Below are 24575 nucleotides of genomic sequence, written 5' to 3' on the forward strand. Positions count from 1 at the left end.
TTTTTGACATCCTGAATAGTTTTTTAAACAATTTCTTTACACTTATAAAAACATAAATGAAGTGGTATGCAGTTTAGAGAAATATCCTAAATCACACCTATTTGGGTTATTTAATTTATCTCAAGGCAAACTGTCATGTTTTGGCAATGACCTTAAAATAATTATTTAAAATAAAATCTGACCGACCGACCCTACCCTTGGAATGGGATCTATGGATAACCAAGGAATTTTTTTCTAGCCTAAGGGATACACTGATTTAGGGTACTTTGTTAACTGTTTGTACAGCTCAGTCAGTATCAAATTAAGAAGGCCTCATTCATAAAGCCATGTTGTAACATTTCCAGAAGAATTAAGATTTATATTTCTTTTCACTCTCGAAAATGTTCCCCTTTAATTTTGAGCAAAACAAAGAAAATCACTATTTAATTCAAACACCTTTGTCGCAAATTGGTGCATGTCCCTCTGTCTATCATGACTGATTGTTGTATTATAACCATCCCATGCACCACAGTTTTATCAACATTGCATATGATTTTTGCAGGGTATGTAAGTTTATTCAAATACATTACAATCTGAATTAGGAAAAACAATAATGACTTTAGCATGGAATTGGATGCAGACATAATTTTTCTTTCAACAGAGGGCATCTGCCTTTCGCCATGAATACGGTTGCATTTACCTTGATTGTCATGGGTGCAAATACATGTTATCACATGATTTATTTTATACTTGATTTACCTTCAAGATGTCAGGACTATAGACCTCTTGACATGTGACGTCATTGCCCGGCAGTATGCGTGCAAATTATGGCAATTTACATTGTTCTTTGCCCTGCAGTGTGCGTACGCATCGTATTTTGCTCAGGGCATGTACATTTTAAATCACCCACCATATTTCATATAGTACAAGAAAGCCATTGAACAGTGTAGTGGTTCGTTCAAGCATATCGATAGACCAGTCCCTCGCCGTTGTTGATAAACACTGATGTCAAGTGGTCTATAGGAAGATTGCAACTGGAATATAGCTAGTCCATTATTGTGATACATCCAAAATTCAATTGTTACAAGTGTAAAGGAAACTAGTGAAAATTGTGCATTTTTTTCTTCATGTTTTTGTAGTTCTTCACATCAAGTAAACGTATGTCTGACCATCTTCCGCGTCCCATTGTGACGTTTTATGTAAATGTAGCACAACACTACAATCATGCGCACAATTGTTGGGATACTTGATGCCTTCACACATCCCGCTCCCCTTCAACAATGTACAGTGCTGAATGGAGTGGCATATGTTTGTGCTATTTTATGTCTACCCCAACATTTTTTGGAATGGGATGGAGGGGTAGAGCAGAGCTCAAAATCCTTTCCTACTGTCCACATGCATCGGGCCCTCAAGTGTCCCAACACATGCTGCACATGATTGTAGGTAGATAATGCCTGTCTGATTTTGAGAGTGAATTCATATTGAATTCTCTGCTTGATCCAGTAAGAGATTTGTATTTTAGCTGGTGGCACAAATTTGTCGAGATATTCAAATCTGGATGCGGCTGTGTTGCATGGCCGAATCAACAGGTGGTTAATTTATGCATGAAACAGCCGGCAATGTCTGTAATGAGCTTAAAAGATATATAAGACTTAATCAAATTCTCAACTCTTTTTGTTTCCTCTTAATTGCCAAATTAATAATTTGACAGACTGTTGACCCTTTCCACGGCCATCTCAAAACAAGGATCTACGAGTGTGTTGTTTGTGCGTACGCTTTCTAAACGCATGCTTTAATTACCGCATATGCTTTGCAAAAGCCTTCTGGCACTTTGCTACAATAGCACGAAAAAACATAAATGCACTTTTTTGGGAGCCTTGTTTTGGTAGCCAAATAATACATCCACGCAATGGGTCAATAGTAGATTACAAAATGATCTGCATCCTATCTTTGATATCAAACATTGATTGATGTGTTTATAATATTGCCTGTTGGATGTTAAGGTTTTTGTAGCTTGAATATACCCATGTGCATCTTGGAATTGGGGAAGTTTAATAAGTTAACATATTAACAGTTTCATCACATATTTTGTTTACTTTCAAAATCATCAGCACAAACAGCATTTTATGAAGAAGATACCGGCAGGTGCTGAGGCATCCAACGTCCTCGTTGGTGAAGTGGATTTCCTGTCAAGACCTATTATAGCATTTGTACGATTAGCACAATCTGTGTGCTTGGGTGACCTGACAGAGGTACCAATTCCCACAAGGTAAGAGACAGAGTGGGTATAATTAAAGACAGAGATAAAAAGAATTTATCGCGTCTGATGTCACTGTCAATTACGATCCTTGATTGGTTTACACAGGTTAATAGCGCGAAAAGGAAGACTGATCTTTCTGGTGCTGATCAAGAAAAGGAATACATCAAATGGCGAAAAAATTACGAGACTTTTACAAGGCAAAAAGCAGCTTTTGGCATTGTTGACATGATGCCTTCGAAAAAGAGTTTCCTACTATAAAGACCTAACTTTTGAGATGGTTTGCATGGCTTTGAAGGTGCAAAATTCACAATCAGTGCGCTTGGGTGACCTTCAGCAAGTCATCATCACAACACTTGTAAACAAACCCTGCTCGAGTTTGATTGACAGGTGACGTCAGACGCGATAAATTCTTTTTATCTCCGTTTTTGATAATAAATAGGGGTACTGTTTGGCTGCTACTGGTATGTGGAATGAGTTATTACCATGTGGATTTCTTGACACATTATTTCATAAATAACATTTGTGCATTTGAAACAAAATGTGCTTGAGTAACTTAACTCTCATGGCCAAGTGCACTCCGGAAGTCCTGGGTTTTGATTCGCAGGTGGTATCATTCTTCAGGCAGTCACGAAAGCAGACGAGACTTGTGGTTCGAGAACTGCTTTATCTTCTGTCGCCCTGTAAAAAAATGTTGCAGCAATGTAATTGTTTGAAATCATCAGAAATCAACATTTCTGATTTAGACGTTTGTGATCAAACTTGAAATTCTGAAGACTGTTAATCAATTGTTGGGTGGGTGCAGTGAACTTCACTTACACTGCAAGAGTGTTGTACGTGACATTTTTGAAGAAATTTTGTTGCTAGGTTGTATGAAAATATAGATAACTGAACACATTTTAAGCCATTTTACCAGTTGTAGAAGTAATTAATTAAAAAGCAATAAATGTGACAATCAAATTGAAATGAAAATGCTTCTCTTGCAAAATCATTGAAAAGAGATATTCCCAAAAGCCAAATCGCTATTAAACTTCTTTTTTTTATACACTTTGCCCTTTCCGACCTATCTGATAAATTGATGTTTGACTTTGTAAAGAAAATTCGTAAAATGGGCTTTTACAGTTTCAGAAAACTTAAAAACATTATTATTAAACATGAATTAATTATTTATATTTTTAATGATAAGGGTTATGACAATAATAAATAATTCCCTTGATCATTACACATATTAAGGTCAAATTGACAAAAATGCTTCTTCTGCAAAATCCCAAAATGCACTTACAACATTAATTTGTATAGCGCTATGTCATTTTCTCCTTTTCATCCAGGTTTTGTTCATAATGCTTGGACCTCATTCAGAAGAAGACAACAGTAGATATCATGAGATTGGTAGATGTATTGCTACACTGATGTCTGATGAAGTAAGTTTTCCTTAAATCTACCTCCTAAGTCTCTTGTCTAAATCTTGCCGTATTGGACTGGAATGATGTACCACCTCAATTCTGGTGTGTTATTCATTTTCATTCATGTACTACGATTTGAAGCCAAAGTGGTAATGGCATCTGGCAGTAAAACTTAGTAAAGTCCCCCAACAGTTTTTGCACATACCGTATTGTTTGTAATAAACGCCCCGGGGGCGTTGTATTTGTCCAAAGGCGGGGGGTTATTGAAGGTGAATTGTCAGTGAAAAAAATGTAAATTCTGGTTAAATTTCCCGATGGTGCTCCTGTAGAAAGGAGGGATTTACGGCTATGTGAATACTAGTATTATGGCGACACCCATGGAAAATATCATATGTGTGGTAAATACATTAAAATTACATCCGTATGTGCATCATCAAGCAAGAATCTGGTGAAATTCTACCATAATTAGGCAATTATATGGATGGAAGTTGGAGTCATAATAGGTTTTATCCATGCAATTTAGCGACTGTCACTGACAAGATTGACATGACTGATGCAAGTTTTTAGCTTACTCACACAATATAGCATGGAAATGTTTGCATTTTTGTCAATTTTTTATTAGAGGTGGAGCATTTCTTACAAGGAATACGGTACATGACAAGTAGGATGTGGATTATCCTTCAAATGTACAAAATTGAAAATCAATATGATTTCTAAAACTTTTTCTTTGTAGATTTTCCATGATGTAGCCTACAAAGCCAAAAACACAGAAGATTTACTCGCTGGTATTGATGAGTTCTTAGACCAGGTCACGGTCTTGCCTCCAGGTAGGTATAATCAAGCATACACTTGATTAAACATCTTCAGGTTGTCCGAAGGAGAGACCTTGTGGAAGCATGTTGAGTCAGTGTGTCTGTCAACAATATGTCAGACTTTTGGTTAAGATTTTGTCTCGAATATTAACATTTCAAATCCTAATGCAACCATTATGATGTTTTGGTTAATCCAAGTGTATGAAAGTATCCAAAACATAATGATAAAATTAGATGCTTTTCACCCAATATTTATTAAGCTCACTTTGAATTTTGTAATATATTCAAAACTCATAGCTCGACGAATTAGTATGGGCTTATTTTATCCAATTTTATATCAAACTTGGGTCATAGCTGCACTATGGGAACCTCCATGATGAGATCAAAGGTCATTTGAGATCAACTTGTAAAATACCATTATGTTAGATTTTGGTTAAATTTGTTCTCATAGGAACAGTCCAAATACAATTTGCAATCTAACTTAGTTATAGCTGCACTGTGGGAACCTTTATGCGGTGTTGATAATCAAGGTCAGGTACTAAGGTCAAAGGTAATTTCAGGTCAACTTGTTAAATAGCATAAAAATTCCACAGTGGATTTTAAATGGACTATCCCAATGACACAGCCTCTTTTTCCCGATTTCAGGTGTATGGGATCCTAATATCAGAATTGAGCCTCCCAAGTTGGAACCCTCACAGAACCAACGAGAGCAGCGACTGTCACATGTCAACTCCTCCGCAGGAATATTAGACGGAACTGATGGAGGAGGAGCTGGGGGTAATGGTGGAGGCAATGGAGGTCATGAAAAACCAGCGGAAGAAGAACATGCTGGTCTGAACAGAACGGGAAGGTAAGTTTGTCTGTCTGTCTGTCTGTCTGTATATGAGATGGAACTGATGAAGGAGGAACAGGAGGTAATGGTGGAGGCAGTAGTGGTCTTGGAGAGGAATAAGATGACCATGCTGGTCTGAACAGAACGATTTCCCTGATTTTCGCCCTGATTGCTTTTCTCATGAAAATTTGTTTCAAATTAAAGCCCTTTCTTTCGAATAAATTTGACGCCCCATGGCATTTCTTACAGACAGACAACATGATACATCATTATGATTATTTGCTTACCTTTAAATTATTACCTTTACATCTTCTGTTTCATTTCATTTTGATTTGCAGAATATTTGGCGGTTTGATCGAAGACGATTTGCAGAATATTTGCGCGAAGACGAAAAGCGGCTCCTCGCATTATGGAACCGATATCACACGCCCTACACATCCAATGTATTGCCTCTTTTATCTTCATGTATTTTGCTTGTATCACACCAGTCATTACATTTGGAGGATTACTAGGAGAAGCAACTCATGATTACATGGTAAGAATGAAGCCTATTACAGTGTTGCCAAAGTCGCAATTTATTAGCCCAATTATTCAACTTTGAACTATCGTCCTGTGACTCAAAAATACCTATACTTTGATCAGCTCATATTCGGCGAGAATTGTAAAGCTTTTACCACCATGCAGAAAAGTAGACCCACGTTAAGAGTGATATAGTTGACCTGTCATGTCTATATTGCGTGTGTAAAATAAAGTAAAAAAAGTATAGATGAGTTGACCTCAATGTTTATCAACAAAGGCAAGGGACTGGTACATTGATATGCTTGAGTGAACTCCATGCAACGACTACACTGTTCAATAGCCTTATTGCGATGTGGCGGGAGTTTTAAAAGCACGAGCCCTGAACAAAATTTGATGCGCGCGCATACTGCCAGGCAAAAAACTATGGAAATTGTGATGATGCGTTGACGTCAGAATCAACTCATCTATAGGACTTCAATTAATAATTTGTGATACTTCTAGCGGCAGCGCATGTCACAAGACAATTCTCGAAATAAAATATATTGGTGTAAGGCCCGCCGATTATGAGCTAATCAAACTGTACATGAAAAGAGCTTTGTTTAGCAAAATGGGATTACATCCAAATATACTTTACAAAATTTTTTGAGAAAATTTTAATAAATCATCAAATGAAAAGTGATATAAGGGGAAATCTGCAACAAAAGCAATTTTTGTTTGGAGGGATGCCTGGTAGGATGAGCATCCCGGCAAAAAGCTTTTGTTGCAAACCCCTTCATATCAGAATGATTTTTCTGATGATTTGTTAGATACTTTTGGATACTCAAAATTGGGTCAAGTGGATGTAAGGGATTTTGTTTAATCATGGCATTAAAGCTCACTCGTCCGATAAATTAAAAAGCGAGGGCACTGTTTATCATGCCATATATGGGATGTGGAATGAGTTGTAAATATACAAACCGATGACCCCATGTTTGACACAAAATTGTTTTTCTGAAAAAGATTTTCTTAGTAATTTTGTGCATGAAAATGCAATTTTCTCCGGATTTCTCAAATGAAAAATGGAATGCGGTAAAAAAAAATGCACAAGAAATTCCCTAAATGTACACCCCTACAGAAAACAAATGTGTTTGTTTGTTTGCCTTAACATAATGTTGTTATTTTCTCTCCTCCAGGCCACACTTGAAAGTTTATTGGGGGCTGCTATTTGTGGGATTGGATTTGCGTTGTTCTCGGGTCAGCCACTGACGATCTTGGGGAGCACAGGACCCATATTAATCTACGAGAAGATTCTAGTGTCATTCTGCGAGTAAGTTGAGCTTTTAGAGTCTTGGAAAGTTATTAAACAGGAGAGTGTGGGGGTGTAACTTTTGTTTTAACCATCAGTGATCATTGCCTGTTTTTACTAAAGGTGATCATATTGATCATGCAGGAGGAGCAGGACTCCTGTTTTATAACAGTGTCTTGCATGTGTCTATTCCACTATATTGAATCAATATATTGATGTCCCCAAAGATATTTATTAAGTAGGATTGTTGAGATCCTAAACTGGTTAAGTTTGTTAGCCAAATCCAAAATTTATTACTCACAGAATTGAGCTTTCGCCATGTTGCTTGATCACAGATGAACTGATCCACCGCTTTTCCCGCGAAATGTGGTTGTTTGGTCCGGGTAACGAGGATGCGTTGTTAGCGACCAAATTTCGCGGGAAAAGCAGTGGACCCGTTCATCGGTGATCAAGCCATCAGACAAGATAGCGAAAACTCAGTTCCATGAGTAATACATTTTGGATTTGGCTAACAAAATTAACAAGTTTATAATATTAAAATTCAAAGTTTAGACCTTAAGTCGTTACTCTTGAGTTTCACGCCTAAAGGCGATATGAATAATTCTTAAACACTTGAGAACGTTCCTGCAATCTTATTGGTTCTTACCCAGCTTTACCCGTGTGATATGGCACGATATCACACGGGTCAGCACGTGTGCGTCGACGCGTACTCGCTATTTGGACCAATTGGAGGCACAAAGCAACAACGGGACTGATCGATTTTAGGTAATTCCTTGCAAAATGTAGGATTTAATTTGATTAAAATTTGTATGATATTTTCATTTGAATTGAAGTGTTTAAGAATGAGAATAAAGGTGTTGTTTTTAGCTGCTGGAGTGCATCTATCGTCTCATATAACACGGGCGACATCATTATTTTTGGCGTATACTTAAAATAATGATGTTGCCCGTGTTATATGAGACGATAGATGCACTCCAGCGGCTAAAAACAATACATTTATTCTCTAAATGTTGCAGTTTATAATATATTGATGTGTTTATAATATTGATTTCTGTCTTGACAGCTCAATGGGTTTCGATTACCTGTCCTTCCGATTTTGGATTGGTATCTGGACTGCCACGTTGTGCATCATACTAGTAGCAACAGACATGAGTGCCATGGTGAAGTACTTCACTCGCTTCACGGAAGAGAGTTTCTCCAGTCTCATCTCGTTCATCTTTATATATGAAGCGCTGCATAAACTTTACGGAGTCTATGAAAAATACCCAATTAAAAGGTGAGTTGACCTCTTTACAAACTCATGAATATTCATGATGCGAGTTTCTGCAGCCTCATCTCATCATCTGTATTTGAAGAGCTTGGATCCAAATCATGTTAAGTCCACAAACACACGTTTCTGATTTACCTGTGCAACATTGCAATGGTCTGTGATGCTCTAGGTATAGTAATTTCAGTTGCATGCACCATTACAAAGCAAACAGTGGATGGATGCACAGTAACAATACTGTGTGAGGCCTTTGGTTCCCAAATGAGAACAATAGTCTGCATATTGTTAAACAGCATTGTTGTGGTAAATAATGGTTTGTTGTTGGTACAATGTCATTGTTGCTAATATGTCAAACTTGTCAAAGTAATTGTGATTGTATCACACAAGTAAATGAGAAACATGTGGTTGTGGACTTAAAACAAGCTCTTCATTTTTGACTCGATCAAGCAAAATCGGTCAGAACTCGAAAATATTAAATTTTCAGTTTCTTATAAGATAGTAAAAAGCATTTACAAAGCTAGATTTTGCAGCAAACCCCATTGAAATTGAACAACCTGTTCCAAAGATATGAGCAATTAAAGAGTTTCCAAATCAATAGGAAACAAAAGGAAATGTTTTCTTTGTTTGGCTCTTTCTCAAAATCAATATTTCCGAGTTGCGACTGATTTTGCTTGATCGCATCACATTTATGAATCTAATGTAAATTTGGAGTATTCATTAACTCATGAATATTCAAGAGGCAAATGATGGAGAGTTAGCCTCTATTCATAAACACATACCGATCTAGAACCCTTTTAAATTTCATCAAATTCAGATTTGTGCATTTTTGGAACAAGCATAGGTCTACTACTGAAGTGGATGAATGTCAGATGTGAAAGCAGTCTGATAAAGGCAAGATCGATTGTTCGATCGTGCCGTGTCTAACAACAATCATGCCAACCGCGTGACCTTCGCATATCTGGCGATAGAGCGTTACATACTTTACTTTACGACGATAGACCGTAAAAATATGTAGTAAGTGCATAGCAGTTTTGCCTGTCACATTTCATGGAACAATCGGCCCTCATTATGGGGTGATGCTTAGACTTTGACTGATTGTATGCGTGGTCTGTTATCTCTTTCGTCCATGGATCGGATATCAAAATGAACACAGTATAAAAGTATATCTGTACTTTTCTTCTGTTTTTTTTTCTTATCGCACAACATAGCTATCTCATTTGTCAACCCAGACAGTTGACGACTGAGGGCAGCAGATAACAAGGGTGTCAAGAGTGACTAATCATCAAAATATCATAAAAACCAATGTTGAACACAAGCACATCTTTGTTTTCATATTTCTTTCTTCTTACTTTTTATTTTTCTCTTATTTTGTTTTCATGGATAAACTTATTGTTAAAGAACCATATCGACAAATTAAATATCACACATCTGAATCTAAATTAGCTTCTTGACTAACAAATAAAGGAAGATAGTCATTAAAAAGAGATTTTGGTGAAGGCGTTTCTGCACGGTGCATCTCTTGTCATTAACATAATCTATAATAAATTACTGAGTTTGGCGAATTGGTAAGGCTAAAAACTTCTACGGTTTACATTATTTTGGAAACGGATTTTTGTGTTGCGTGAGTAAGGTTGTCCGCACCCCAATAAAATGTCCAATTTTGTTTTTGTTTACGTTAATGGTGTCAAATAATGTTAACTAGCGGGATACCCGCGCTTCGCGCGGGTCCCCGCTAGATGAGTAAATGGGAGCGATCACTAAAACAGGAAGAATTACTGAAAAGGTAGAATCATTGAAAGGTAAATTTTATTTTTCTAAACCTGTCCCTTCTTGCATTTCCATTTTCTTTTCAGTTTCTTCTGCACGGGCCTAGGTTGTTTCCATTAAAACAAAATGCTATTTAGCTTGTTATTTTCCGTGTCCATGTTATATATCTATCTAGGCCTAACCCCATTCCCATTATTTTCTAAATCTATCCTTTCCCTTTATAGCTTCATTTTTATTAGCTGCTTAGCTTGTGATTTCCCGTTTCCTTCAGTTGTTATTTATTTTTCCTGATTAGTTTCTAATTTTAACTTCTTTTCCCTTAATTTTCCTGATTAGTTTCTTTCTTTCTTTCCCTCTTTAGTTTGCTCCGTTTCATTTAGTTACTGCAACCATAACCCGTATAGGCCTACCCGTACCTTTTTTGTCTTCTTCTTTTTTCTTTTTTTCTTTTTATTCATTTAGCTCCTTTCTTTCTCTTCAGTTTCTTTTGCATAGGTCTATTTTGTTCCCATGCTGCTTAGCTTGTGATTTCCGTTTCCACGTTATTCAATTATTGAGCCCCGTTCCCATGCATTATTTTAAAAATCTACCATTTCTTACATTTCTCCTTTTAGTTTTGGCTTTTTTCTACATTTTATTCCCATTTGTCATATTTCCTGCTTAGTTTCTGATTTCCCATTTGAATTTTATCTATTTAATTCTGTTCTCATTATTTTAGGTTTTTTTATTTATTTATTTATTTATTTATTTATTTATTTATTTATTTATTTATTTATTTATTTATTTATTTATTTATTTATTTATTTATTTATTTATTTATTTATTTATTTATTTATTTATTTATTTATTTATTTATTTATTTATTTATTTATTTATTTATTTATTTATTTATTTATTTATTTATTTATTTATTTATTTATTTATTTATTTATTTATTTATTTATTTATTTATTTTAGCTTCCTTCCTTCCTCTCAGTATCCTCACGATTTTTTATCATCTTGGCGGGTAATCTCTTAACCTAATCCAGTACCATGCATATAATCCACAACCCGACCCATCCATAGGCCTACCTTTTCAGTTTTGTCTTCCTTTCTTTTCTTTTCAATTTCTCTGGCACGGAAAGTTGGTCTGTGCATATTATGCACCCGTATGTGCGCGTCACATTTCTCAATACGCCGACGTGATTAACGCCAATGCGCTGCTGACAGTTAGTTACGGTACGCGCTACCACTGAGTTTTGACAACAAAAAATCCTGGGAAAAAACCCAAGATTGTCATCATCTCATAATGTCCTTTTTGGAGGTCAAGATTGCCAACATGAACATCTCATTGGTCTGTTGGTGTAGCAAAGTGAGCAGGGTATTGTAGTTTAATTGTGCTATGATCCAATTGCCTATTTGCCTTATCAAACCACTGAATTTTATTTACCATGAATAGGCCTACTCTGCTTTGTGGTAATGCTATGTTATCAGCATTGTATGATCATAACTTTATATGAAACAGAGTGTAAGGAAATGTGAATAAAATTGTTTCATCTGCACAGCTAGTGGTGTAGCCAGGACTTTTTCAGAGGGGGGGGGGCAAATTGTCAAAAAGTAAAAAGTACTACAAATGTTTCCAAAATGGGCTAACAAATAAGAAGTACAACTTAAACAAATGCATACAAATCTTAAATATCAGGTCAGCCAGCATACCACAGGGGGCCAAGAGGGAAGTGAATAAAATTGTGTTCATCTGCTCAGTGATGTAGCCATGACTTTTGCAGGCGGGGGGGCAGCCAGGTACATTTCAAGGTGGGGGGGAACAAACTTGGACAAAAATGTGCTAAAAGGTACAACAAATGTGTCCAAAAAAGTACTGTATAAACAAATACATAAAAATCTTACAAATCAGGGCGGCCAGCATCCCACAGGGGCAAGACCTCTCGCGGTGGATATGATATGGTGGCAAGAAGACTTGCTTTGATCATGATCTAATTGCATTTCAAGCCATTGATTTATATGGACAAGATACTAAATATTATATTTCTAAATGATAATCTCCTCTCATACCATTAATCACATTAAATAAAACATTTACATGTACACAAAATATACAAAATTTACCAACCGCGAAAGACACTGACCGCGAAAGACGGGTGACCGCTAGTGAAATTAATAACCGTCTTTTGCATTTAGGCTTTGTTGAGTTGAAATCCCTGCTGTGTCATGTACAGTAAGAGGAATATATGGAATGTGACCTAACGCAAGTTGTAAACTAAACATTTACAGGGGTACTAGTAGAAGGTACATATTATTATGTCATGAAAATGACATTTATATTTGGTAACATTAACTTCATTGTTTTCAAAAATCTATATGTAGCCTTTTTTGGCTACACCAGGTACTTAATCCAAAATCTGTAAACTAAATACAATTATCTACACAAAATTTAAGGTCAAAGATCACAGGTGAAGGTCAATGGTCATTTGCAACTTGAGAAATGCTATTTAATTACTAATTTAAAATGTTATTCATTCAGAAACCCTTCATCCAAAATACTTCAAACTTGGCACACAGGTTCAGAATGTTGTGCTATGATTTTTTTCATAGTTTGAATGTATACTGAGGAGTTTGGGGTTATGACATAATTTGTAGGTGTGGAAGTAGAAAACTCTGCTAATTAGTTTTAGTTAATTAGTTGTAATTCGACACCAAAACAATTTATAACCTCATTTCATTTTTGAAATGTTGTTGTTCCTCAAATCCAAGAATGTTAATGCTGCCAGATTTTGAAATACTCTATTTTTTAAGGTTGTGATTCTATTTTGATGCAATATCAGGACATGTAAATTGCCAAGTTCATCAAGTATTGGGATATCGGATAAATTGTTGTTATGCAGCTCAAGAATCTGTAATTGTGTCAACCCATTAAATATATCTTTGTCAAGTTCTGATATTGTGTTGTCATCTAAGGCTAGTTCTTTTAAATTTATGAGGTTCTCAAAAATATGTGGTGGTAATGTTGTTAGTGGAAGTCTGTGTGTAGTATAATTTTGTAAGTGAAGCACTCGTAATTGATGTAAATTTTGAAATATATTCGGATCAAGCTCTGAAATATTGTTGTCATACAGGAAGAGTTTTATCAAATTGCCAAGATTATCAAACAGGCCTGATGGCAATGTTGTTATCCTATTATTAGAATGCAGTGAAAGAATAGATAAATTTTGTAACTTATCAAATAATTTCACATCAAGTTCAGATATCATGTTGTTATGAAGGTATAGCTCCATCAGATTGGTAAGATTATCAAATAGGTTTGATGGCAATGTTGTTATCTTATTAGAATGCAGCATAAGAATAGATAAATGTGGTAACTTAGCAAATAATTTCACATCAAGTTCAGATATCATGTTGTCATACAGTTCCAAGAACGTCAGACTTGTGAGTTTATCAAATATGTCTGATGGTAAGATTGAAAGTTTATTTGTATGTAGGTAAAGATGTGTCAAGTTTTTTAACTCACAGAAAATGTCGCCATCAAGCTCTGATATCATGTTGCCATAGAGACTGAGTACTCTCAAGTTGGCTAAATTCTGAAATATGTCAAATGGAAGTCTGGTTATGGTATTATAATGCAAGTAGAGAACCTGCATGTGATGTAAATTTTGAAATATATCATGATCAAGCTCTGAAATATTATTTTCATAAAGGTCTAGTTGTATCAACTTGGAAAGATTATCAAACAGACCTGATAGCAATGTTGTTATCTTATTATACTGCAGTGAAAGAATAGATAAATTTGTTAACTTGTCAAATAATTTCACATCAAGTTCAGATATCATGTTGTTATGAAGGTATAGTTCTGTCAGACTGGTGAGATTATCAAATAGGTTTGATGGCAATGTTGTTATCTTATTAAAATGCAGCATAAGTATAGATACATTGTGTAACTTGTCAAATAATTTCACATCAAGTTCAGATATTATGTTGTTATAAAGGTATAGTTCCATCAGACTGGTGAGATTATCAAATATGTCTGATGGTAAGATTGAAAGTTTATTTGTATGTAGGTAAAGATGTGTCAAGTTTTTTAACTCACAGAACAAGTTGCCATCAAGCTCTGATATCATGTTGCCATACAGACTAAGTACTCTCAAGTTGGTTAAATTCTGAAATATGTTAAATGGAAGTCTGGTTATGGTATTATTATGTAAGTAAAGAACCTGCATGTGATGTAAATTTTGAAATATATTATGATCAAGCTCTGAAATATTATTTTCATACAGGTGGAGTTCTTTCAAATTGGCAAGATTATCAAACAGGCCTGATGACAATGTTGTTATCTTATTATACTGCAGCATAAGTATAGATAGATTTTCTAACTTGTCAAATAATTTCACATCAAGTTTAGATATCTTGTTTTTATAAAGGTATAGTTCTGTAAGACTGGTAAGCTGATCTAACAGGTTTGATGGGAGTGTTGTTATCTTATTAGACCCCAGCGAAAGAATAGATAATTTTTTCAATTGATCAAATAAGTTTACATCAAGATCATAGATCATGTTAGAATGAAGCAATAATTGTGTTAATCTTTGAAAGTTTGACAATGTACTAGGAAGTGATTTCATGACATTGTCATGGAGATACAAAACAGACAAATTGGGAATCAGTTCAAAGGTGATTTGTTCAATGTTTGCAATAGAATTACTGTGTAGATATAAATGAGATAGGTTTGGAGAATATTGTGACATGTTGACACTGAGCTGGTGTACATCATTGTTGGATACATCTAGAATACAAAGGCTTTCACTAAAAGATTGAAAATGCAAATTAGTGATCAAGTTCATTCTTAGGGATACTATCTTAAGCTGTGTTAGAAAAAAAAAAATGCATCAGACTTCACTGTAGTTATGATATTATCTGTGAGATAAAGCACTTCCAAATTACTTAATCCAAAAAACATGTAAGGCGTAACTGATGTCAACTCGTTCCCGTTTAAAAACAATTGATTTAAATGTTTAAGACCTAAGAAATTATGCTCCCTGAGTAATATAAGAAAACCTGTTATTTGAGAGATCCAGTACTTGGAGCTGGCCCAAACCTTTGAATGTCTCATTTTGAAGTGTTTCTAGATCATTGCTAGATGCAAGTAAGTAGGTGATAGCTGTGAGATTTGAGAAAGATCTGGTCTGGATGTCTTGGAGTTGTCTGCTGGAGATATCAAGTACAGTTGTGTACAGGTAGAGCTGGTAGGATCTGCTACCTTGAAGTAGAGTAGAAGGGTACTTGTTTTGGTAGAAATAGCAGAACAGTTGATGTCAAACTGTTGATAAGTTAGAGAACATGAACACCCCAATGGACACTGTGGGAGTTTACCAACACATGTAACATCTGAGAAAAGACAAGAGAAAAAACTTTAAAAGTGTCTCTCCTATCATAAAATGTTCACAAGTTGTAGTTCCATCCTAAGACTTTTAGAAACTAAAAGTATAATTGTTAGCATATTCTGTTTGACTCAACATGTCCAGCATAGTTGGCAGTCCACGCATTTTGAAGCATGCCACTTTGAAATTAGGAAACTTGATAAAAGCGTGGTAGTTTAAACTTTGTGTGTAAAAGCATGGAATAATATTTTAAAGCATGCCAAACCCTCAAACTACATCACAAAATAAAATTGCATTTGATCATGTTTATGGTTTCAACACCAATCCACTAGGCTGACATAACACAAATAGCCATAGTCGGAAGCAACACACTTGCTACTCTCTTCATTTTGCATACACCCATAATGTCAACAAATTACAGGGACTTACTCAGTGGCATATCCTGGCGAAAACTTCAGACTTTATCAGGCATCTGATTGATGATGTTGTGACGTCATCTCAACATCATCAATCATCAGATCTGACGAAGTCAAAGTTTTCGGACACAATGTAGCAAAGTGAGTTGCAAATTTTAGTTCCAGTATTAGATTTAATTTACAAAATAAAGATTATGGGTAAGGGTTAGGTTTAGGGTTAAGATTATGACTTCGGTTAGGGTTAAGTTTAGGGTTAGTGTCTATAAGTTATTAGGTTTTCAGACTAATGACCCTTTGGACTATCGACCTGCAACTCAATTCACCACCTTTTTATTCACACCATCTAAACTAAACATATCTTGGCCATTAAATTTTACTGGGGTAATTTCTTCTGATACCAAAATCAAGATTTTTTGGGCCCCACATATATGTGGGGCTTATGTTATCACCCAGATGGTTGTTTGTTTGCTTCTTTGTTTCTTTCTTTGTATCTTTGTTTGTTTGTTTGTTTGGATTTCGGGTGGAAGCAAATTCATTAATCCACTGTGCAGCTCCAATGCAATAGTTTTTTAGTGCGAAATGTTAGAAAAACAAACTTCTTTTTTTTGCCTCACCGTTTTTTATTTTTAAAAAATATTAAAATACTTTTCAAGGTCACATGGAGGTCGATTAAGCAAATATTCTTTTTCTGAAACCTGATGGAAATATAAACCTCTGTGTACAACAAGACAACCAGGGGGACTTTGCAATTACAAACCGCCGCATTTGTTTCTTATCATGTTAACATGTAATTTGTTAATCTTTAACCTCTTTGTTTCTTGTATTCTTCATATTGCAGGTTTCCATCCCACAATTATACTTGGTATTATGACTGCGAATGTGGACCTGGCGAAAACGATACTGGGCTTATTGACTGGGACAGTATCAAGTTGGAAAAATGCACTGCAAGCGGCGGCGTACCAGCAGGTGAAGATTGCGATGCGGCCCTTCATCACCCGCCAAGGCCTGATATCTTCTTGATGTCGGCGGTTCTTATGTTTGGAACATTCGCAATAGCATACAGTCTCAAATTATTCAGGAATAGCAGATATTTCCCTACTCGTGTAAGTGTCAACTGCGTGTCATTCAGACAGTCCGTGGTTTCTATGTGTCAATCATGCCCAAACTAATTTGCTTTCGGCATAATACCATCCACAACACCTTTTCATTCAGACAGTCCAAGGGGTGTGGTTTCTATGTGTCAATCATGCCCAAACTAATTTGCTTTCGACATAATACCATCCACATCCTGTATTTTTAGGGTTTAATAGGTGTTAGGGTTAGAGTATGGAGGGTATGTTATAATTATTCCAAGCTTTCTTATCAATTGGCCTATTTGACCTAACTGCTAGACATCATTTGTAATAACTGTGCTGCCCAGCATTGATTCCTACCAGCCAGGATTCTTGTGGCATTTGCAAGGGGTGTGATTTCTATGTGTCAATCATCATGGCCCAAACTACTCTGCTCTCGGCATAATACCATCCACATCCTGTGTGTTAGGATTAGTGGTTAGGGTTAGTGGTTAGGATTAGAGTACAGAGACTCTCATGTATTGACCCAATCACAGATATGGTAAGAATAGTCAGTAGGGCTAAAGGGGATTAAGCTTAACATTGCTAGAAGATCTAAGCTCTATTTTAATTGGTTACACTGATAATTAATCTATGTAATTAACCAATCAGGAGCACTGTACGAATGTGTTCAGGAGGTTAAGTTTTGTTAATGAAGACATACCATATTTTTAGTTTGATATTGTATTTGCTTTAGGTTCGTCAAACTGTGAGTGACTTTGGTGTATTAATTGCCGTTCTATCCATGGTCGGAGTAGACGTTCTCTTTGGAATCCCAACACCCAAATTATCCGTACCTACCACATTCCAGGTAAGTACCGCCCATCACTAATGTATTGTGCCCATCATTAAATTATATAGCGGAATGTAGGCACTCAACCCATGGGGTCGGCAATAAGTGTGTGCATAGTGTGTAGCGAACTCAAAAATAGCGTAAATATTGCAAGCGTTCACAAAAGGAAGGTTGCGCATAAGCGCTGACAAGTAGAGCACTCCATGTTGTAGGCTCAGATGGGCAAGGTTGCCAGATTCAAACACTCTACATATTCAAACATGCTCAGAGGGCACAGGCAAGGGACTTTCCTATCTAGAGTTTAATAATCTAAGAGTGCTTCACTAAAAGTAAAGTATACTGCCATTCACCAAATGTCTTCAACTTTTTACCTCCCTATGATCATCCGAACTCCACATTGAGAAACAAGATCTTACATTACTACATTATTCATGTAATGTTTTTGGCTTTGTGTATCGATATAGAATTTTGTGCACATAGTTGGGCAATGGGCATGGTACTTACGCTAGTTGCGCGTTGTGTAATGTGTGACTGTCGCACGCTTATATGAATTTACACGAGCATCAGTTGGGACTTTATTGACGTGCGCAATAACAAAATACAATTAATTTTCACCACTGTTATGCCCCGCAAACTAAATGTCAACTTAAGGTTAATAATCTTTTGGGTTGTTCCCTAAGCTTCTCTCATATTTAGCAAATTACCAGAGTCTTTGAAATCTTTGCCTCTGTAGCCAAGCAACCCAAACAGGAAGAGCTGGTTCATCCATCCATTTGGCGGCAACCCATGGTGGACTGCCATAGCAGCCATCTTGCCAGCTCTCCTAGCAACCATCCTGATCTTTATGGACCAACAGATCACTGCGGTCATTGTCAACAGGAAAGAAAATAAACTCAAGGTCAGTAACTTAATTATAGTTTACCTGGGATCATTTCCTGGCGGGGTGGTCACTCGAATATAAAAGTGCTACTTCTCAGTGTTTATTAAAACATTAAAAAAACGTTGAGTTCATCACATTGGCGTATCGTAAGGAAAACATTCTTAAACGATTTTCTTCCCATACATGTACGCCAATTTAATTATTAAATTCTAATTTATTACTGAATTTTTAGCTTTGGGACTTAGCGTAATTGAAAAGGACAATATTTAAAACCTATATACCCAAAATTACAAAAAAATACCAAAAATCAGGATATGTATTATGTAATGAACCCGGCGAAATGAGTCTGAGCTTGAGCATACATTATCGCTTCCAGTTTTGACATTCTTTGTACATGTCTTCACTGTGAACCTTCTTCATTGATTCTATATCATATTATGTGCAGTATTTCTTCTTTATTTTCAACAGAAAGGAGTTGGTTATCATCTAGACCTGCTAGTAGTAGCCTTACTGCTTGGTCTCTGCTCCATTCTTGGGTTGCCTTGGTTCGTCGCCGCTACGGTGCTCTCCATAAATCACGTCAGCAGTTTGAAAGTTGAGAAAGCGGGAGCACCCGGTGAAAAACCCAAAGTTGTCGGCTGTAGGTAAGTTGGTTATAGAGCAGGGTGTAGTCCAGTTACTTGTAAATTAATTGTGTATCAGTTTATTGAAACTTGTAGGTCCAATGTGGTTTAAATTTTTGGACACAATAGGTTAAATGTGTAACAGTTGTTTATTGAAACTTGTAGGTTTAATCAAGGATTCTCGAGTAATAATATACTATAGGATAAGCCACACGTTTGCGCAAATGAAGTCAGTCACACAGCCAATGCACGATCATGCATGTGATGGCTTGCGCTGTGTAGGAGTGTATTTTACCTGTGGAAGAAAAAATTAAATGGCGAAAAACGACGAACAATTGATCGTTTCTTTCCATTCCTAGGATATTGTGAAAACCCAAATAGCGGAGGAGTTAGATCAATATGCTAGGAAAATATTCTCTGCGATGACCCCATGATGAGACTGGCTAAATAGCTGTATTTTTGTCGGAAAGGGTCCGAATAATTGGCAGTCGATGTGCGCCATCTTGGAAAAATAGCTCGAAATGACTTCCTCGACAGTCGTTCAAGATTGAGGAGATTTTAGCCTGACGATGTTAGACTTGATCAAGACGGACTGTCGTTTGTACTGTATCGGTCTAAATGTGCATATTTCATACATAAAATTAGCTTGAAATTCAATAAAACAAGTCAAATATGGACCTAATGTTCTCTCTACTAACATAAAATTTGATGAAAGGGGTATTTCTTTTTTAATGGTTTAATGAGGTATGGACACAACTGGCTACTCTAAAGGGTATCCTAATTGTCTCATTCACTAACTACATTGGACAGCATAAAGTAAGCAACCTATTATCTATGATGATTACCAATTACCGTATTGGTCCGAGTATAGTCCCACCCGTTTTTTAGGTGAAACTTTTTCACAATTGGGGGGTGGGATTATACTCGAATTTCAAAATCTCCCTGGACCTAAACCTAGATGCTAGGATCATTCATGGTTGACCTAAAAAAAAAATTTTTTTTAATGAAAATTGATCATTTGTATTCATGTCATACTGCATTGAATTTGATTTTTTTTTTTTTTTTTTACAATTTCTGGAATTTTTCAAAAATGGGGGGACTATACTCGAGCGTGGGACCATACTCGGACGAATACGGTATATGATCACCAATTACCATTTTTCTTGTTCTACCTATTCCAGAGAGCAGCGAGTGACTGGCTTTGTTGTGTTCTTATTAATAGGATTAGCTGTGTTAATGACAAAATTATTACTGGTAGGTATTCAAGTTGTGTTATAGTTTTCCATGCATTGGGCTATTACATTTGAAAGCTGCCCCAACTCATATGACCTGTGAATTTGTTGCTAATTGTGGGTTAAAATCCAGCTGATCTTCCACACCTTTGCCACTATTTTTGGACACTTGTTGAGTATGGGTTCCAAATTTAAAAAAAAAACACCATGTTCTGATATTTGTCTCTCTTGACATGGAAATACAGTTTGCGACTATTTGTGACCAATTTATTTTGCAGATTGGTTACATGTACTGTATTAGTAAAGTTTGTAAATGTTCAAAAAATTGGTGTGAGTTGAATGTGGTTTGGTCGTGGCAGATCTGAGAGGATGGCTTAACCCTAACCCTACCTGTGGTTTTTTTGCTATCGGAAGGGAAAGAAGGAACGAAAAAGGAGAGAAGTTGAAGAGAAAAGTCACTTGGCACCCCCAGGATTCGAACCTCGGACCCCTCGCATGCCACGCAGAAGATCCCCAGCATGTAGCCACACAGGTGACGTTGTCCCGCCAACGATTCCCTGGGTATATATGACTTGGTCTGATTAAGTCATCAAGTCCTGTGGAATGCATGCACGCAGAGTGGTTTTAATAGTGAGCTTTAGTGAGACCTAGTTGGGTTAGGGTTAAGGAAAAGATAAGAAGAGTTGTTTAACAAACCAGCATGCTTAATTATGTGAAAGCTGTTAGTCTTCATAAAAGTTTGTCTGTGTTGCTATATTAAATGATTCAAGTTTAAAACTTTTGATCCAAACATAAATTATCCCTACCTCTGAATTTTCAGTGGCTCACCACTTTTCATCAGCGAGAGTGAGACTGTGATGTGTATCATCAGGTTTTGTCTCGGTCCCAGCCAGTTTGTGTTCCTTTGTCACTAAACAAACCGTCTGGCGACAACCCGTGAAATTACGATCGCTGATTGGTAAATGATATTCTAAATAAAACTGTTTTCAATTGGATATAGGACGTGACTGGTGTAAGTCACACTAACCATCACAGGCCCTCCACTATTTGTAATACCGCAAACACAAAATGTATGCTAGCTGAGCAGACACTGAGGCGCCGATCGTCTGATATCACCTTTCATGTGCATACTCGCATACATTGTGTGGATTTATTTAACCACAACCGGTGCATGCACTGAAGCCCAGCGCTGATTGACAGCCACTTTTGACGGTCATAACTTTTTTGTGAGGTGAGGTTCAGCCAATCAGAAAAGACGTATTATGAGGTTGTTGCCGGATGGTTTGTTTAGTGACGAAGGAGCACAAATCGGCTAGGACCGAGACTACATAAGGTTGTGACCTTTTTGACCTTAGACTTGATCTCAGTCTTGTTGACCCCTGGATATTTAAGTTTTGCTGCTAGTTGGGTGTCAAAATTAAATGAATATTACGATTAATATCTTGAATCCATTGATTTTTTTTCTCTAAATTTATTTTTCCTTCACAGGTTATTCCAATGCCAGTACTATATGGCGTATTCCTCTTCATGGGTATCTCGTCCCTCAAAGGCGTCCAGTTCGTTAATCGTCTTAATCTCCTCTTCATGCCCGGCAAGCACCAGCCTGATTACCACTACCTACGAGTTGTTGAACTGAAGAAGGTTCACTTGTTCACCATCATACAAGTATCGTGTTTAGCCATCCTTTGGATTATCAAGTCCACAAAAGCTGCCCTTATTTTCCCCATAATGGTAAGTGTGTATTTGCCAATCAATGAGGTAAAACCAAAGAGTACCAACTCCAACATGTTTGTGTGTCACTCATGGGGGGTAAATAGTGTACCTCCCAATGAGGTGGAACCAAAGAGTACTGACTCCACCATGTTTGTGTGTTGCTAATGGAGGGCAAATAGTGTACCTCCCAATGAGGTGGAACCAAAGAGTACCGACTCCACCATGTTTGTGTGTCGCTCATTGAGGGCAAATAGTGTACCTCCCAATGAGGTGGAACCAAAGAGTACTGACTCCACCATGTTTGTGTGTTGCTAATGGAGGGCAAATAGTGTACCTCCCAATGAGGTGGAACCAAAGAGTACAGACTCCACCATGTTTGTGTGTCATTCATGGAGGGCAAATAGTGTACCTCCCAATGAGGTGGAACTAAAGAGTACCAACTCAACCATGTTTGTGTGTTGCTTGTTGAGAGCAAATAGTGTACCTCCCAATGAGGTAGAACCAAAGAGTACCGACTCAACCATGTTTGTGTGTTGCTCATTGAGGGCAAATATTGTACCTCCCAATGAGGTAGAACCAAAGAGTACTGACTCCACCATGTTTGTGTGTCGTTCATTGAGGGCAAATAGTGTACCTCCCAATGAGGTGGAACCAAAGAGTACCAACTCCACCATGTTTGTGTGTCGTTCATGGAGGGCAAATAGTGTACCTCCCAATGAGGTGGAACCAAAGAGTACCGACTCCACCATGTTTGTGTGTCATTCATTGAGGGCAAATAGTGTACCTCCCAATGAGGTAGAACCAAAGAGTACAGACTCCACCATGTTTGTGTGTTGCTAATGGAGGGCAAATAGTGTACCTCCCAATGAGGTGGAACCAAAGAGTACCGACTCCACCATGTTTGTGTGTCATTCATTGAGGGCAAATAGTGTACCTCCCAATGAGGTAGAACCTTTGGATAAGTTTATAAACTGATGACAAGTTCAAGAGAGTGACATGTACGTCATAATCAAAGGAGCATCAGAAAGGATGTGTAGGTTCCTCGATCAAAAAGGAGTTTAGGCCTACTATTATACTTCAGTCCTCATGAAGCCAAAGTCACACCTTACGAGAGCTTAACGGTTTATTCAATGTATGGACAGTTGACAGATCTTTTGTATCAGCACTGCTGTTTCCTTCAATTTCTAGTAATTTTCTGACATGAACAGATTGACTTTTCATCACCTATAAGGTATTCCTATAAATATTTGTTTGTTTTTGCGGCGATCACTGACAGTGCCTTCAATTACCCATTTGTACAGGTGTTAGCCATGGTCGGCGTTAGAAAAATCATGGATTATATATTCACACAACCAGAATTGGCTGAGCTTGACGACATCTTGCCTGAACATGTCAAGAGGGAGAAGCATGACAAGAAGAAGAAGGCAGAGGAGCAACAAGCCCAGGCTGATAAGGTAGGTTTGATTAAGGGGAAGGATTGCATGCTTAGAAGGGAAAGATAACTGTTGGTGTATGGTATATGTTTTTTTCTGTGTAAGCCTGGGAATTCTGATCTAAGAGTGTATGAAAGTGGTTATCGTCTGCGTCTATGAAGTTGCCTTGAATGTCATCAAATATGCAATCTGACTGTCTATTGTCTTACCCTTCCCAGAATCCATTGCAACATGACGCATCACCTCACTACATCAAATTACACTACTATTACTTTGTACAGGTTTCCTTTGTTTTTATGTTGACTGGTTAAACATAGGTCAATAGTCAAGAAATAAGAGATCTGCATGTGCTCTGTTCATTGAGGTACTTTTTGTCAATATCGACCCATAGACTGCTGCCCTCAGTCGTCAACCGTCTGGATTGATGACTGAGAAAACTATGTGGAAAAAAGTGACGGATTTTGCAACAGGATTCCTGTGGCATAGAGCATGCGCATTTGTGTCCAAATTGACCTTTTGACCGAGTTTGTTGTTTTTAGAACTTCAGAGCACGATCTTGTTACAACGGCGCTATACAGCGACGCGGTACACGGGCGCCGCTAGTCAGTCGCACTATAGCGCACAACCAAAGTCGCATTGAATATTTTCAGAAGTCCGTCACAATATGGAATGTAAGTTAATCAGTCATCACTACGAAGCATAACACAGTACATATGCACAGTGTAGACGGCTGATTGGAATTAGTCTAATCGACCAATGTTGCACTAGAGAGCACATTAGTACACAAAATTGAAATGGAAGAAATGCATTATGGGAAGTGTAAGATATCCTTTCGTATATGTTGTGCACATGAGAATTATCAGGAGAAACTTCAAAGTAACCTAAA

General features: G+C 37.0%; 1 protein-coding gene across 1 annotated transcript in view; it reads left to right on the forward strand.

Moving 5' to 3' along the window:
* LOC140168533 (electroneutral sodium bicarbonate exchanger 1-like) overlaps positions 1 to 24575 on the forward strand; it is a 73820-nt gene that overhangs the window by 27190 nt on the left and 22055 nt on the right. The window contains 15 exon segments of the mRNA XM_072191932.1: positions 2091 to 2250; positions 3566 to 3657; positions 4373 to 4466; positions 5097 to 5301; positions 5622 to 5676; positions 5678 to 5818; positions 6975 to 7108; positions 8151 to 8363; positions 16742 to 17006; positions 17713 to 17826; positions 18542 to 18706; positions 19157 to 19332; positions 20493 to 20565; positions 22032 to 22274; positions 23558 to 23710. Coding sequence (XP_072048033.1) covers positions 2091 to 2250; positions 3566 to 3657; positions 4373 to 4466; positions 5097 to 5301; positions 5622 to 5676; positions 5678 to 5818; positions 6975 to 7108; positions 8151 to 8363; positions 16742 to 17006; positions 17713 to 17826; positions 18542 to 18706; positions 19157 to 19332; positions 20493 to 20565; positions 22032 to 22274; positions 23558 to 23710 — 2283 coding nt within the window.

The sequence above is a fragment of the Amphiura filiformis genome, chromosome 13, assembly GCF_039555335.1.
Source record: "Amphiura filiformis chromosome 13, Afil_fr2py, whole genome shotgun sequence".
NCBI lineage: Eukaryota > Metazoa > Echinodermata > Ophiuroidea > Amphilepidida > Amphiuridae > Amphiura > Amphiura filiformis.